The sequence below is a fragment of the Pantherophis guttatus genome, chromosome 2 (genome assembly GCF_059756535.1).
Source record: "Pantherophis guttatus breed Tessera chromosome 2, ASM5975653v1, whole genome shotgun sequence".
NCBI lineage: Eukaryota > Metazoa > Chordata > Lepidosauria > Squamata > Colubridae > Pantherophis > Pantherophis guttatus.
This window is the reverse complement of record NC_142064.1, coordinates 147,254,863-147,271,004: the sequence shown is the minus strand read 5'-3', so window position 1 is coordinate 147,271,004 and position 16,142 is coordinate 147,254,863. Positions and strand designations below refer to the sequence as shown.

At 39.0% G+C, this 16,142-nt stretch overlaps 1 protein-coding gene across 4 annotated transcripts in view; it reads left to right on the top strand.

Annotated features, from left to right (window-relative positions):
- The window catches only part of TEX2 (testis expressed 2), a 107,632-nt gene that overhangs the window by 35,120 nt on the left and 56,370 nt on the right, over positions 1–16,142 (top strand). For 2 of the 4 annotated variants that reach the window (XM_034412611.3, XM_034412610.3), the window contains exon 1: positions 10,280–10,806. The exons of the other annotated variants lie outside the window; for them this stretch is intronic. In XM_034412611.3, the coding sequence (XP_034268502.2) occupies positions 10,785–10,806 (22 nt within the window). In that variant the 5' untranslated portion in view covers positions 10,280–10,784. Of the gene's footprint in view, positions 1–10,279; positions 10,807–16,142 lie in introns of those variants that run through there. 4 annotated transcript variants of the gene reach the window in all.

Here is a 16,142-nt window from a genome sequence, read left to right as displayed (position 1 = left end):
AGAGGGGCCTATGGGCAGTGGTGAAATCCAATTTTTTTTACTACCAGTTCTGTGGGCGTGGCTTGGTGGGCATGGCAGGGGAAGGATTCTGCAAAATCCCCATTCCCTCCCCACTCCTGGGGGAAGGATATTGCAAAATCTCCATTCCCACCCCACTCTGGGGCAGCCAGAGGTGGCATTTGCCGGTTCTCCGAACTACTCAAAATTTCCGCTACCGGTTCTCCAGAACATGTCAGAACCCTGCTGGATTTCACCCCTGCCTATGGGCCATATGTTCCCTAACCATGAGCAGCATGAAAGGTCACAATACATTGGACCAGTTTGTAAATAGTTTTATCTTGTGTACAAGTCAAAATATGACCCTTAAACAGTAGAGGTCTGAAATACGAAACTTGACATTCAAGTTCAACAGGCAAGAGGACTGTGCTGCCTATATATATAATATTATCCAAAATATTAATAGAATAGGAATTCTTCGTCTGGAAAACCCTGCCATTAGAGGTGAGTTAGATGTCGATCAGGAAATTCTTTTTTTTTTTTTTTTTTTTACAGTTCTGGCACTGAAAGAGTCTATTTTTTGTTTGTTTTGGGGGGGGCTTGCTGGAGGAGGCAGACAAATTTGTTCAGACTTTTGTTATTCCTAAATTTAATGATCGTGGATATCCCCCCTTCCTATCCTTTAAATGAAGAGTTACCATTGAGACACAATTCAAACTTCAGTGTAGACAGTACTATGTGAATTAGCCCAGGTGAATGGCATTCTCAATCTTTTTTCCACATGATGATGAAGAGGAAATCTGAAGATTTCAGTTCTGTTTTCTACTGCCTGCACTGAATTTAGGTCTGTTCTTTATTAAAAGTAACGATTCTCAATTTGGTCTTTTCCAACTGTGCTGGGTATAACTCCCAGCCAGTGTTGGAAAGCACTGTGGAGAAAAAAAGCCAGGATTGTGAACAAGAATGACATTGACTAAGTTATAGTTGTCCTGGTTAAGGTTTGGACATAATTGTCAATTCATACACTGTTAAAAAATTTCTGCTTTGACTTAGCATGATGTTTAGTTGCAAATGAGAGAGAGCTTATGATGACATTAGGAGGGAACGTGAAGCCCACTGGAGGGAAGAATTGCACATACAAAGATTAACCATAGTTTAACCACATTTTATTATTGGTTATTGTGCTTACTGATATTTTTATTCTTTAAAAGCTATTGAAATTAATAAAAGGCAAGTGCCACTCTTGTACTGTTTCTAGCTCACTCCCAGCACCAGGCATTCAGCAAATCCTATCTGCAGATGTTCATGCATTAGTAAAGTTTTTTTTCGGGGGTTGGAGGGGCCGCTAGTTGCTGTGTGAGCAGCTGCTCATATTTCCATTTCCACTTAATTTGTCAACTGATTGCACTAGTGTCATGATCCCTCGGAAGCTTATATATAAAATCTGAAATATCCATCAGAACCCAAAAGCTGCAATTTGTAGCTCTTCTAGTTGCTGGTTGAATGAATCCTTAATGCTTAAATTGGTAGGCAACTAATAATGTCTTTGCTAATTGCAGACTTTGGTTTTTAAAGGTAAGCTTTACATACACTCCTCATTCTGAGTCATCAACAAACTATAGGCAGGACCTGAAGAACAAGTCAAATTTTGAGAGCAGCTTTCGATGCAGGGGTTACGGTAAGGATAACGGCATGAAAACAAATTAAAAACACACAAATTATGGTTTAGAAGGGATGATATATGACACTTCAGCTTTAAACTTCAGTCTTCATTAATCTGGTAGCCTCCATGTTTGTTGGATTTCCATTCACAAATTAAAATCTCTGATATTTAATAGAGTTGTAAAATATTGACCTCCTTAAAATGAAAATGTTTTTTGTAGAGATAATTCATTAATTTTCTTTAGTCTGCCAGCACCTGCTCAGCAGTACACATTAATTTGTACATTAAAAGACCTTACTTTGATGATCTTACCTACTACGCCTAGCTTTCTCACTTGTTCATGCCAAGCTTCGCTTAGGATTCCTGTGAAAAACGTGTGGTTATTTTTCAGAAAATAATGAATTGAAAAGTCTTTATATAATTGTTATATGATATGAGGACTTGACTAGTTGCAGCTCCAACTTTCAGTATCCTGGAACTTAGTCTGAGAGGTTTGTAAAGGAGCACTTCAATGCTGCTTGAGAGGATGTGGCATAGGAAAGCTGAATGTAATCTGAAGAGTAATTTACTGCAAACTTCATGTAGAAGTAATTTCTAGTTTTGGATGGTTGCATAAGGGAAGTTCAAAATGGTTCTGATAAAAATATTTTTATTTATAAAAAATAAATAAACCAAGCAAAATTTTTCTCTGTGGAACATTTATATCTTTGAAGTGTATACTTTATACTGGATGATAAAGGAACAGAATAATCTGATATTTTTCGGAGAAACATTTAGGGCTTATTCACTTAGCTGTTTTAATGTGTTTTTCCTTCAGTCTGTGAGACAACACAAAACGTAATTTGTTCTGTGTGTTCTCCTTCAAGTCCAATTTTTAATTCCTGGTCACTCCCCGGATTAGTCCTTGCAGTTTTCTTGGCAATGTTTTTCAGAAGTGATTTGCCCTTGTCTGTTTTCTAGGGCTGAGAGAGAATAATTGGCCCAAGGTCACCCAGCTGGCTTTGTGTCTAAGGCAGGACATGAAGACTAGAAATAGTCTCATGGTTTCTGGCCCGATGCCTTAACCAAACTAGCTTTCTAAATTGTTCTGTACCGCAGGGGAAGAAAAACTCAACCATTAATGCATCACCACTATGGTGAAACAGGGAAAGGTCTGTGGTGCTGCAGTGGTCAGAATGCAGTATTGCAGGCTAACTCTGCTGACTGCCAGCAATTTGATCCTCACCGGCTCAAGGTTGACTCAGCCTTCCATTCTTCCGAGGTTGGTAAAATGAAGACCCAGGTTATTGGGGGGCAATATGCTGACTCTATTAAACCTCTCAAGACAGTGCTTCAAAGCACTATGAAGCGGTATATAAGTCTTAGCGCTATTGCTAAGTCTAAATGATATTACTATCACTGTGGCTGCCATTAAAGTGCCAGAAACACTGCACACAGAAGAGAAGATGGGGAACAATCAAAAGTACCCCTTTAGCATAGTAATATAAGCATGAATTTATAGGCTAGAATGAGACAAAGGCAGCACAGGTTTTGAGCCACAGTTAATGGGATCTGTGACTGAGAAAAATAGAAGTGCAAGAGTGACATAAAGCAAGTATCCCTAACAGGGTGCCCTTCAGATGTGTTGCAATCATAAAAATCAAGAATTTTCCAGTTAGGTTAGGAAAAAAGCTACGGTATCCTGAGGCAAAATGCAGTTCTGTTGGTAAATCAGGTGAATTCAGAATGGTTTCTTTTTCTGCACAATACACTGATTTTTGGTGCCCAGGCATTCTTCCAGGCACTTGTTGCAAGATTTTCATCCTCCCCCTCTTATTATACGAGAATGTATTTGTTTTCACATTCAAGTGGGTGTATTGATGATGATGACAGCAAAGTGCAGACATTCAGCTCGTTGTACTTTTCCTCACAGTGGGTGAAATACAGGCAAATCTTGTGTTTTCCTAAAACATTTCTATTAAAGCTGGCCAGTTCATGTGACTTGTGTAAGCTGTAGCTCCAGCTGCTGTTGGCTTCATAATCTAGTATGCTGTTCTTATGTTTGTTGTTAAGGGTTTAAAAGAAGTCAACATAAGGCCTTTCCCTATTTATACCTAACATGTACAGATATGTCCTGGCAACATTTCTCTATTGTGTCTCTATAAAACGTTGCTTTTATCTTGTCCACAGCCCTGACTGAGTTGGGTTTAAATTGTCCTTAGTTGTGTTGGTAATGAAGTGTTATCTTCCTCTCGTTCTAGCACCACCCACTCCCTTGGGTTGGCAGTGATTTAAAACAAAAGTAACAGAAGGCAGAAAGGGTGTTAGCAATAGGGACAAACATTTTCATTTCCCAAGATGGGCAGATGACATTTTGACTCAGCTGGAGAAAGCCCAATAGCTTTAAAACTTGCTTGAGTCAGAAACTGTCCCCCTTGATTATAACTCTTGCTACTCCCTCATAGGACTTAAGAGAAGGTTACTGGGGAACACAGAATTGAATAGAATAAAAGTAATTTGAAAAGGCCATCAACAGAAATTACTTGCAAAAAAACAAGGAGACATCTTAGTTTCTGAAGCTTGCAGTGCTAAATGCAGCTTGTACAAAAAAATAAAAATAAACCAAAGAAATAAGAGAAACCAGAACAATGAAAGACACATAGCCTTATCTTTGTTCCTACTACCAATCTGAAGGGTGATCTCCACCTAGAGTAACAGAACATTGTGATGCCTGCTGTGAGAAGATTTGGTGCTGAAGCATTGTTTTCTCCTCTTCGCTATAACTCATAATGGTAAGAAAGAGTTAAAAATGGTGCAACCATTTATTGTCTCCTCCAGAAGCAAATGAGTAAGGAAGGATAGTGATAGTTTATTTGCCTTAGCTTGAGGTGTTCCATGTTTTGCTAGAAACAGCTGAGGAAATTTCTACACTGTCTTATTCTATAATGATAAGTAAACAAGTGAGGCACCTTCATACTATACTACAGAAAGACACCTGGGCATTTTACAGGTAGTCCTTGACTTACAACCATAATTGAGCCCAAAATCTATGTTGCTAAGTGAGACATTTGTTTTGCCCCATTTTATAACTTTTCTTGCCACATTTGTTAAGTGAATCGTTGCAATTGTTAAGTTGGTAACATAGTTGTTAAGTGAATCTGGTTTCCTCATTGCTTTACTTGTCCGAAGGTCGCAAAATGTGATCACATGACTTCAGGACACTGCAACCATCATAAATGTGAGTCAATTACCAAGCATCTTAATTTTGATCATCTGACTGTGGCGATGCTGCAATGGTTGTAACTGTGAAAAATGGTCATAAGTTACTTTTTTCAGTGCCGTAGTAACTTTGAAGGATCACTAAATGAACTGTTGTAAATGTACTATCTGTATTTATAGATATGTATGTATATATGTATATTATACGTATATGTGACCCATCTTGCTTGGAAACAACTTTAGGTGGCTTAGCAATAATTAAACAATCAATAAAAAACATTAAAATAATGTCTGTCTAGTGGGGGATTTCAATGCTGTAACGGATAGAATGCAGGATTATGTCCCGGGAAACATACAAGGAAGGTTAAAGGATATTAAGAGAGCGCAGGAAGCTCAGATTTACCTGACATTGTATAAAGGGGAGAAAACCTTGACGAATGAAGGTTTCTTGGATGTTCAGGGTAATCCGAAGTCACGAGAATTATTAACTCTTCAAGGATATAAGATAGACTGGTGGTTTTATTCTCAAGTGCACTCCAGGTATAAAAAAGATTTACATAGTGAAGGAATCTACCGTAAAAGACAAGAATTGGATAAGATCTTATTAGAAGGAGGGAAAGGGATATTATCTAAATGTTATGCATATTTATTGTCTCTGCAGATAGGACAGGATGTAGTGAAGGATTGTATGATAGCATGGGGGCGAAATTTTGGATATCCCCTTGACTTCCAGCAATGGGAACAGATTTGGTTGAAAAATATGAAATTAACCATGGCCTCCTCATATAAAGAAAACATATGTAAAATGGTCTACCGGTGGAATTTCCCCCCGGCGAGATGTTAAAATGTTTCCCGGGACATCTGCCTGCTGTTGGAAGTGCGGTTACAGCAATGGAACCTATTTTCACCAATGGTGGACCTGCCCGCAGGCGGTTAAATATTGGAAAAAAATATGGCAATGGGTTTTGGAAATTACACAGATTAATTTGGAATTAAGACCTGAGATTTTCCTATTGGGCGCAAAACCTTTGAATGTTAAATCAGATATATGGTTCTTGTTGATTCACATTATCACTGCAGCAAGATTAGCGTATGCGCAGGAGTGGAAAAATCAATACTTACCGATAGATTTGAAAATAATATATAAAATTAATGAGTGTGCGAAATCAGATAGATTAATATGTATATGTATGTATAAAGGAATGATTTTATACTTATGGACAATGTAATCATATTATACCATGGTGGCAGGATTGTATATTTTATTTGTGTATTAGTGTATAGAATATATTAATAAAAATTATATATAAAAAAACATTAAAATAATAAATATCAACATTGATTTAGTTTAAAATAGACAAAGATGAGATGAAGGGAGCAAGATTAACAGTAAGTAAATAGAGGAAGTGGCAGAGAACAAAAAATGGGAACAGAACACAAATCCACTTGTGTTTCTTTGTCTGCAGAGTAGCTCGGGATTAGTGAAACAGACCATGATGAACATACGTTGTCAAGGATATGTACAATTATATATTTCTTTTCAGTCCATTAATTGTTGTTTAGGAATAGTAAATGATTAAACAAAGGAGGGAGAGCATATATTCCCATAATGGTGAACTTATGGCACGCGTGCCAGAGGTGGCATGCAGAGCCCTCTCTGTGGGCAGGCGCACCGTTGCCAGATGCTCTTCTGGTTTCTGGCATTCCAGTGCATGTGCGCGTTCCGGTTTGGGCACTCTGTGTCGAAAAGGTTTGCCATCACTGTTACATACCATTAGAATCTGAATGTTAATGAACGTTTAGGATAGATATAATCAGTGGTGTGATTCAGCCAGTTCGCATCCCTTCGGGAGAACTGGTTGTTAACTTTCTGAGCAGTTTGGTGAACTGGTTGTTGGAAGAAATCATTAGCGCAGAGAACCGGTTGTTAAATTATTTGAATCCCACCACTGCATATAATATAAAACTAGGCAATATTATTAGAGAAATAAAACATCTAAAGATGTTTTCAAGAACTGAATGAATATTTGTGTTATTTATGGACAAAAGGTAGATCCTGAGATATCAAATATCATGATTATTTAGTAGTATTAACAACAAATTGCTTGCCTTAGCTCCCAAATAAGTGGGAGTGGATAAATGGGCACCTTGATATTGAATTCAACAATATACAGGTAGTCTTCCGCGTATGACCAAAATTTCCATTGCTAGGCAAGAGAGTTGTTAGTTTTGACCCATTTTACGACTTTCCTTGCCACAGTTGTTAAGTGAATCGTTGCATTTGTTAAGTTAGTAACATGGTTGTTAAGTGAATCTGGCTTCCCCCATTGACTTTGCTTGTCAAAAGGTCACAAAAGGTGATCACATGACCCCAGGACACTGCAACTGTCATAAATACATGCCAGTTGCCAAGTGTCTGAATTTTGATCCTGTGACCACAGGGATGCTGTCTTAAGAGTGAAAAAGGTCATAAGTCATTTCAGGACTATTATAACTTTGAACAGTCACTAAACAAGTAGTTGTAAGTTGAGGACCACCTTTACATAACATTATTGTCCTGTGCTTTTGAAGGCTTCTCCCAATCTCTGTGTGTGTCTAAAATACGCAGGTGATACAATACTTGGATTCACAAAGATGTAATCCAAGAATTACTGATAGAAAACTTGAAAGACGTTATGACATCTATCTGCGTGATGCAGGGCTGCATTATGACATTTGTGGGCCGTAGGCACTTTTGCTCCCATAGGTCCCTCCCACCATAATTATACCAGTATTAAAATTATATGTTATATCATTTTCAATAATGTCTTTGTATTTTTACAGAGAAGGAATAATAAATTATGTATTTTTTTGTAATAATAGTTATTGCCTGATGTCTATAATGTACATTATCATCCAAATTACATTTTAATATTCATTCTCTTGCCTCTAAATTACTAATAAAACCACCAGTTTGATGTTCATGATATGTGCATTTATCTTTTTATGAAAAAGCATGAAAGTAAATTCTACTTTTTTATTATTTCTGATTTAAAAGCATTAAAAACATTGTTGTCCGTGTTTGTTATGCCTAGTGGATATGTTGGCCCTGATCTGATGCAATCAGTGATATGTGTGTATAACCTATATACACAAATCCATACAGTGAAAGGCTTTGCATGTATGTATGTGTATGTGAAGTAATATTCCAAATACTAGTATCAGTATTGTTTCGGAAACCTCCCAAATTAAATAGGAGTTTCTAATTGTCCATCCTTGGTGTGAAGAGTGAAAGAATGACAGTAACTCAGTTAATTAATACCAAGAAATGCAGTGTGGATACTAATAAAACCATGATGGGGAGTTAAGCTGGTTCATGTCTCTCATGTACAAGAACCACCAGCTTTTCTACTGTGCTTTGTGATCTGCTGAATTATTTTGTGATCAATAACTTGTGTCTACATTAGCTTAGACTCAGCTCTCTCACTTCCAATCCTCTTACCTTTACTTTTATGTCTTTAGATGGTAAGACTGAGGATAGAGGCTGACTTATTCATGCAGCTGCTTAAAGAATTGGTAAATATACCTTAAGTGAGTGAATAAATAAAGAACAGGCCAAAAGCTCATTAATTAGGCCATTGAAATATTAAACTGGTTTTTCAACAAGGACAGGAAATAGAAGATGATGATTAAGGTGGTTCTTGAATATTTGTTTCCTCCCCTTCTGAGAACATTTTTTTTTAAAATTACAAGAAAGCAGTCTTTAGTAACACGCAGCTCATGATAGTTTTTATTAAAGCTCTACTCTATTCTGATAGGACCACAGTCACATCCTATTTGGTAAACATGCATCGATCATAACAGATATTCTATCTTAAACTTATTTAAGTTACCTCTTGATAAGAAGTTTTTAATATTTCCTTATTTGCATCTAACGATGTTACAAATATGTCCTGACAACCTCTTTTTTTCCCTATCATGTCCCTTATAACTTTGCTTTTATCTTATGGATGAGGCAGCCTTAAATCGCCCTTAGCAGTATCAGCATTAAAATATGTTTTCCTCCATATTTCAGTTCACCCAAGAGCAGTCAGGAGAGATGTGAAATCTGTTCGGCTTTGTCACTCATTTGCTTGCAGGGGATTCTTGAGGAACAAGTGGCAACTCCTTCTTCCTTCAGAAGCTTAACCTAATAGGAGGACAGACCTCTGCTAAGTCTCGTCCCTTTCCCCAGAAGGAAAATAATAGAAATTCAAGTCTTCCTTATGTACATCTTAGATAAAGAATTAGAAGGAAGTTGAAAGACACAAAACAAGAAATGAGAATAAACAATTAGTGCTGAAGAAGTTGATGTCAGTTGGCTCACCTGCTCGGTCAAAATTCTACAAACTATCACCCACAACATAAAGTCCCCAACTCAGCTCACAGTCCATAGGAGGTGGCACGTGGAGCCATATCTGTGGGCACGTGAGCGTTGCCCTAACTTAGCTTTAGCGCGCATGCGTGCTGGCCAACTGATTTTTGGGCCTTCTAGGCCCACCAGAAGTCAAGAAATGGGCTGTTTCCGGCCTCCGGAGGGTCTCCGGGGTGGGGGGGAGGCCATTGTCACCCTCCCCAGGCTCCTAGAAAGCCTCTGGAGCCTGGGGAGGGTGAAAAATGGGTGTACTAGGCCCACTGTGCCATCACATGACAAAAGCATGGGGAGTGTTGGGGAGGGGTCGCGCACGCATGCGCGGGAGGGTGGGGAGCATTGAATTATGGGTGTGGGCGCACACGTGAGCCGTCTGTGCTCCCCCTGGCACGCGACAGCAAAAAGGTTAGCCACCACTGCCATAGGAGAACCCAAATTATATACCTCATCATACTCTCATTAGCTACCAGCTTGCCATATAATTCTTCAGTTGTCAAACCAAGTTTCTGGGTTGGAGCTTTGTTTCTTACCAGGTATCCAAACAGCCCAAGAGGAGCTCCACTGGAAAAGATAAAAGGAAAACAGAACTGATCCCATCTTCCTTTGAAGGCCTACTCGAGATAGAAAGCTTCCTACTTCTGATTGGTTTCTTAAAGTCCCATTTTTGTAGCCTTCAGATGTGTCTCTTCCCCATTTACCTGGATAGGCCAACCTGATTTTTTAAAAATAACTTTCACTGTATGAACATCTTGGAATGAGATTCCTCCAATTCACCACAAATATCCAACCATAGATCTGGTTCTCATGTCACACTCCGATTTGCTTAACAAAGGTGTATTGAACAGAGACATTAAATGGGTATGTGCTGCTTAATGTTGACCACTTTTATGAGTACTATATTATTTCATTTTGGATAAACTTCTTGTTTGTACTAGACATTTTAAAGATAAAATTTGAAATAGGTCCAATAATTTATTTCAAAAAATAAATTCTACTACGGAACCCAAAGCTAAAAAACCATTGGTTCATCCATTTGTAATAGCAACACTACCACCTCCAACAGCCCACTGATATCCCAAAAAGGATTAGATGAGGTTTCTGGCCATCAAAAATGGTTCACTTTTGATTCAGTGAACTATCATTTGATGGTTTATCTTTGCTCTCACCCAGCACAATGATGTTCCTTTAACAGGAAATAAGAATGTTGGTACTATAAAGTTCTTTAAAGGTTGAGTATGACTGTTTATTTTTTTCCATGATAGCTAGAAGAAAGAATTCAGGCTTTTCAGGAAAGAATGAAGAATCGGTCGATAAATAAGCATAGGTTTTATGTAGATTGTAAAAAAGTAGTTGAATAACTTCAGAGGATAGCTAGCAGAAAGATAAAGAAGATATCCAAATCCTAATAAAACCCCACATCTATAATTATTAAGAGTTATGAAGAAAAGGGTACAATTTTAAATGAGGAATGGAACTTGTGGCAGACATCATATAAACCATACGTAACGTACTTGAGATACTTTTTGGAAGCATGTGATGACAGGAATAACTAGAAAAGGTATGTTTAAATTAGTATGAAAAATGATTAGTATTTTACTCAGTGCAGCTTGATACCAGTTTCAGCACAAAAGTGTATGCATGGGGTGAGGCTCCTTCCCCTGATCTTGGAATTTGAATGTTATCATTGGGGAAGACACTGTATGGGAAGGAAGAAAGTTGGATGTAGTAAGTCATAATATGAATAAAAATCTAGCATCTTGCTATATGACATTAAGCCATATTTTAATCATGTTTTAATAAGTATTGACTGGATTCACATGGCACACAAAGTCATAAACCATAGATTACAGTTCCATAGTTGCTGGGGTCAGAAAACAGAAACTACATTGTGACTTATGATGTATGAATGTAACCATTATGAAACGTTGCTTTAGTAGAAGTAAGAATGGAGATATGTCACTTGGCATCTAGTGAGAAAGGAAACAAAATACTGTAAGATGTTTAGAGTACTTTTATTTATTTTAATAGTTTAGTAGTTTATTATGTATTTATAAAATTTATTGGCTGCCCATCTTACCACAGGGTAATTCTTGGTGGTTTACAATCACATACAAACACACACACACACACACACACACACAGATGATGAGGAATACACTTAAAATGAGATTTACACATTCTGCTAAACTTTAATTGTGTTTTAGGTCTTGTGTAATATCTGAGTCAAGGCGCTATGAATATATCATGGCTTAAGATAATAAATCATATTTTTAATCTAACGTATTGTTTCCTGCGCTTTTCTTCTTTCTCTAACTTTTCTTTGTATGTTTCCCTATTTCTGATATGCATCTGAAAATATTTAATTAAACGTTTTTTACATAGGTAAAAGAAACAGGGAAACATACAAAGAAAAGTTAGAGAAAGAAAAAAAAAGCACAGGAAACAATACAAGTATAAAAAGCAAAAGATATTTAAAGCCATTTTAAAACCAGGTGACTACAATGATTTAGGATCAAAAGTATGGGCATAATTGAGGTTGTAAATCAAGGATTACTTGTAGACATTGTTCCACAAGGGAGATAAAATCTAAAATCCATGCTATGAAGCGCTGCTCAGATCCCCCTCATCTCTTCTCCTTCCTTTTCTTTTGACTTCATTCCTTTTCCTTTCTAATAATAATAATAATAACTTTATTGTCATTGTACGTGTATACACAGTATACACATACAACGAAATTCACTTAACACCCAAAGACCAGGTCCAACATACATAACAATCCCCAAACACCCCCCCCCACTCCCCACAATTTCCCCACCCCTAAACCACCCAAACATCCACACAACAGACCAAGTAATGCTGTCCAACAGATCACTGATGGTGGCCCTTTAGTTCATTGTTGAGTGTAATTATAGCTCTGGGATAAAAACTATTCAGAAAACAGGCACTGCTTCAGGATTATGGACAAGGAAAGTGGGGAGACAAATTTGGTCAGGGATGATGGCCTGGGAGACTAGGACTGCTCAAGGGAAGGTAAAATAAGGAGGAGGATGCTGAGAAGAAAGGCAAAGTATTGCTGCCCCACTGTGAGGGTTTCTGATAGATAAGAAGTGACTATGAGCAAGACCTCTTTGCTGGGCCAAGGAATGGAGCATGATCTCTGCCAGGCATGGAGAGAGAAGATACAGAACAATTAAAACTCGGACCACATGTTCTAGGGCAGGGGTGTCAAACTCAATTTCATTGAGGGCCACATCAGAGTTGTGTTTGACCTCGGGGGGGGGGGGCTAGGGCAGGCATGGCCATGGTGGGTGTGAACAGCTTGACATCACTCTGTCAGAGGCGCCTGTGATGACCTGAGCACTCTACCAGCAAAAACAGGCTCCAGACCTCCGTTTTTGGCTGTGATGGCCTCCTGCAACCCTCTGCCAGCAAAAACAGAGCTCAGGAGGGCTGCATGCGGCCCTCGCGAGCTCTGTTTTCGCTGGCAGAGGCACCGCGGGCCGGTCCTTTGCTGTTTCCAGGGCAGCCCCATGAGCCAGATCTAAGCAGCCCGTGGGCCTTGAGTTTGACACCCCTGTTCTAGAGTGAAGACAACTGTGTGTCCATAGAGTGGCATCACTTGGTTGACCAAGCCCTATTCTTTTCAGGAAACCTGCTTGGATAGTTGTGAGGCTATCACCCTCAGGCCCTATCCCTTCCTGGAGCACTTCCTATGGCCTAGCTTTTGCTCAGCAACTTGCCTATGCAGGCCAGCATCTTCAATGCCTACAAAGCACTTTTATAAGCACAGAGGACCAATTGTAGTCTTATTACAGGCACTGCGGCATGGATATTGCTTATCCTTATTTAGTGGAAACTTGTGAAAGTTTTGCACAGTCAATGATAGTTCTAAATAAGAACTCCCAAACCAGCTTTCTTCAACTTAGTGCCCTCTGGATACATTGGAGCCTCCTCCCAGAATTCCTACCCTGCCTAACTATCACTGGCTGGGAATTCTGGGAGTTGTGATATGACATTTTTTGGTAGGGGAACCATGTAATAACCATGCACAGTGATATACTATACCCATTAATGAATGATCTGACTATTCCTAGAACGTACAATTGAGCAAATCTAGACATCCTGCAATAGTACTTGTTTTTCCTCAGTCAGAAAACAGTGTTGTAAACTTATTATTCATTTCTGTCCATTTCAAAGAATAACCAATGTAAAGGTCTCCCTGATTTGTTCTCTTTTTTTCTTTTGAATGAGAAGAAGCCGGTATTTAATTTTTATGTTTCGATCTTCAGTGGAGCTGCAGTTTGACACTGCCTGGCCCAAGTTGCCAAGGTGCAAAATGTACTATGAAGTTTTCTGCTTGGACTGCAAACTGCACATTGTGTGGCTATTGTGTTCCGCTTAACGTGGAAATCCTGCTTTGCCAGCAGCCTGTCTCCCTGCGCTGTTGTGACACTCTGTGTGTGCAAGAGTGTAAGCTGTTCTTAGCTACATCCATGGAAAAACGATTGGAGGTCATATTGAAGATATTTGTGTGCTAGGGCTGAGGGATGGAACCACAACATTTTTTTTCTCCAATAAGTGCTCCAGGGAAAAACATATAGGGTCTTCTGCTTGAGCAGGGGGTTAGACTAGAAAACCTCCAAGGTCCCTTCCAAGTCTGCTATTCTGTTATATAACTACACTTCCGCTTGTAGTTACATGTGCTTTTGAAATGATGTACAGCCGTGGTTCTCAACCTGTGGTCCATGGAGCCCATTGAGGGGGGGTGCACGATGTCATCACAGGGGGCCTGTGAAGGCTTGAAGAAATGCTATGGTTTAAATCTTGAGTCTTGGTGGTCCGTGGCCATGTCTGTGGCCACAAAAATGGTATTTAAGGGGAAGTGCTTGCTGAAGAAAAGGTTAAGAACCACAGATGCAGAGAAATTATTCATAAACATGATCAACTGCATTTTCAGTACACTCTGGTTGAAGCAGTGGAATTTTTTTTCCTGTTGCTTCTCAACTGGAACATAAATAAAAGAGCAAGGCTGCTGTTTGCTGATGGCTAAGCCAGAGGTGTATTGACATCTGTATGTGCAATCAAAAGCATCTGATCTGAATGAGATCTCATTTAAAATGAAATCAATATGTTTATATAAGTAGTTGAAACACTGTGTATGTTGGTAAAGTGCGGGTACAGCTAGTCCTTGTCTTACGACCACAGTTGAGCCCAAAAACTCTGTTGCTAAGTGAAACAGTTGCTGAATGAGTTTTTTTCCACTTTACAACCTTTCTTGCCAGAGTTGTTAAATGAATCATTGCAGTTGTTAAGTTAATAACATAATTATTAAGTGAACCTGTTTTCCTCATTGACTTTGTCAGAGGGTTGCAAAAGGTGATCACATGACCCCAGGACACTGCAACTGTCATAAATATGAACCAGTTGCCAAGTGTCAGAATTTTGATCACGTGACAATGGAGATGGTGCAACAGTCATAAGTGTAAAAAAAAAATGGTCATAAGTCACTTTTTTCAGTTCTGTTCTAACTTGGAACCATCACTAAACGAACTGGTTTAAGTCAAGGACTACCTGTAATAAAGCAGAGCATTCATAACATAAAGTTTTATTAGAGGAATCCATTTAACATCATCAGATAAATGATGCATATAATTCTTGACACAGGGATAAAAAATGAAGAAAGTCAACTGTTGCATTTGAGGGAGTAATTTTCAGCTGTTTGAGAGCACCAGATTTAGGAATGAAAAGAATCACAGAATTGTGTTTTTTTCCCTATGCATATTTATTAAGCCTCTTAGGCTTTATATTAATATATTTATTAAGCCTGTTAGATGCAATGAGGTGTAAACCCCCCCCCCCCATTTTGTATGGATTAATGAAATGTTTAAATATATTGTGTTGCTTTCCCAACAGTTATTGTCCACATTGCTTGATTGCTTGCTTATATCCTATCAAGTCAATATCAACTTTAATGATCGTACAGATAGACCTTCTCAAGGATGATATATTCCCAATTTACCCTTCATGGCTTCCAGTGATACACACATCACTACTGTGATCAAATCATCCTCTTTCCCTTCCTCTTCTTCTTTTCTATCAAGGGAGCTGGATCTTCACATAATTGGATTGACTATATTTCATCAAGTCAGTGTCAATTCTTAGAGACCATATAGTTAAATTTTCTCCATGGCATTCATTTCCCATTCCTTTTTTTCAGGTCTTCCAGTAGGTACCAGTCACCGCTGTACTGTAACTGAGTCAGGGGTGGGTTCTAAAATTTTTTACTACCAGTTCTGTGGGCGTGGCTTATTTTGTGGGCGTAGTTTGATGGTCATGTGACAATTCTTTAGGATTTAGCAGAGGTACTGGTCTACCAGGCTTTTAACTGCTTGCAGAGCTGTACCGGTCTACCCACATTTGTTCTTGGAGCGTTCTGGTCTACCCATTTGTTTTTGGAGGCACCGGTCTACCCAATTGTTTTTGGAGACACCGCTCTACCCTTTTGCTTTTGGAGGCACCGGTCTACCTATTTGTTTTTGGAGCGCACCGGTCTACCCATTTGTTTTTCGAGCACACTGGTCTACCACCACACTGCCTTTTAACACTGATCAGCTGCAGTGCGGCCCTTTGAAGCCTAGTGGCAAGAGTTTAAACAATTTTTTTCCTTCTAGCCAATCAGCTGGGACTCGGCTGATCTCTTTGCTATCTCAGTGAATAGATTGGGGGCAGGACCAAATAAAAGGTAAGAATAACGCGTGGGGGGGAAGCCCAGCTCCTGAACAAAGAGAACCGTTTCGGTGACGTCATATCGTCACCGTTAGCGGCTCGGCCGAACTGGGCCGAACCGGGAGGAACCCACCACTGAACTGAGTCCATCCATCTTGCTGCTGCTTG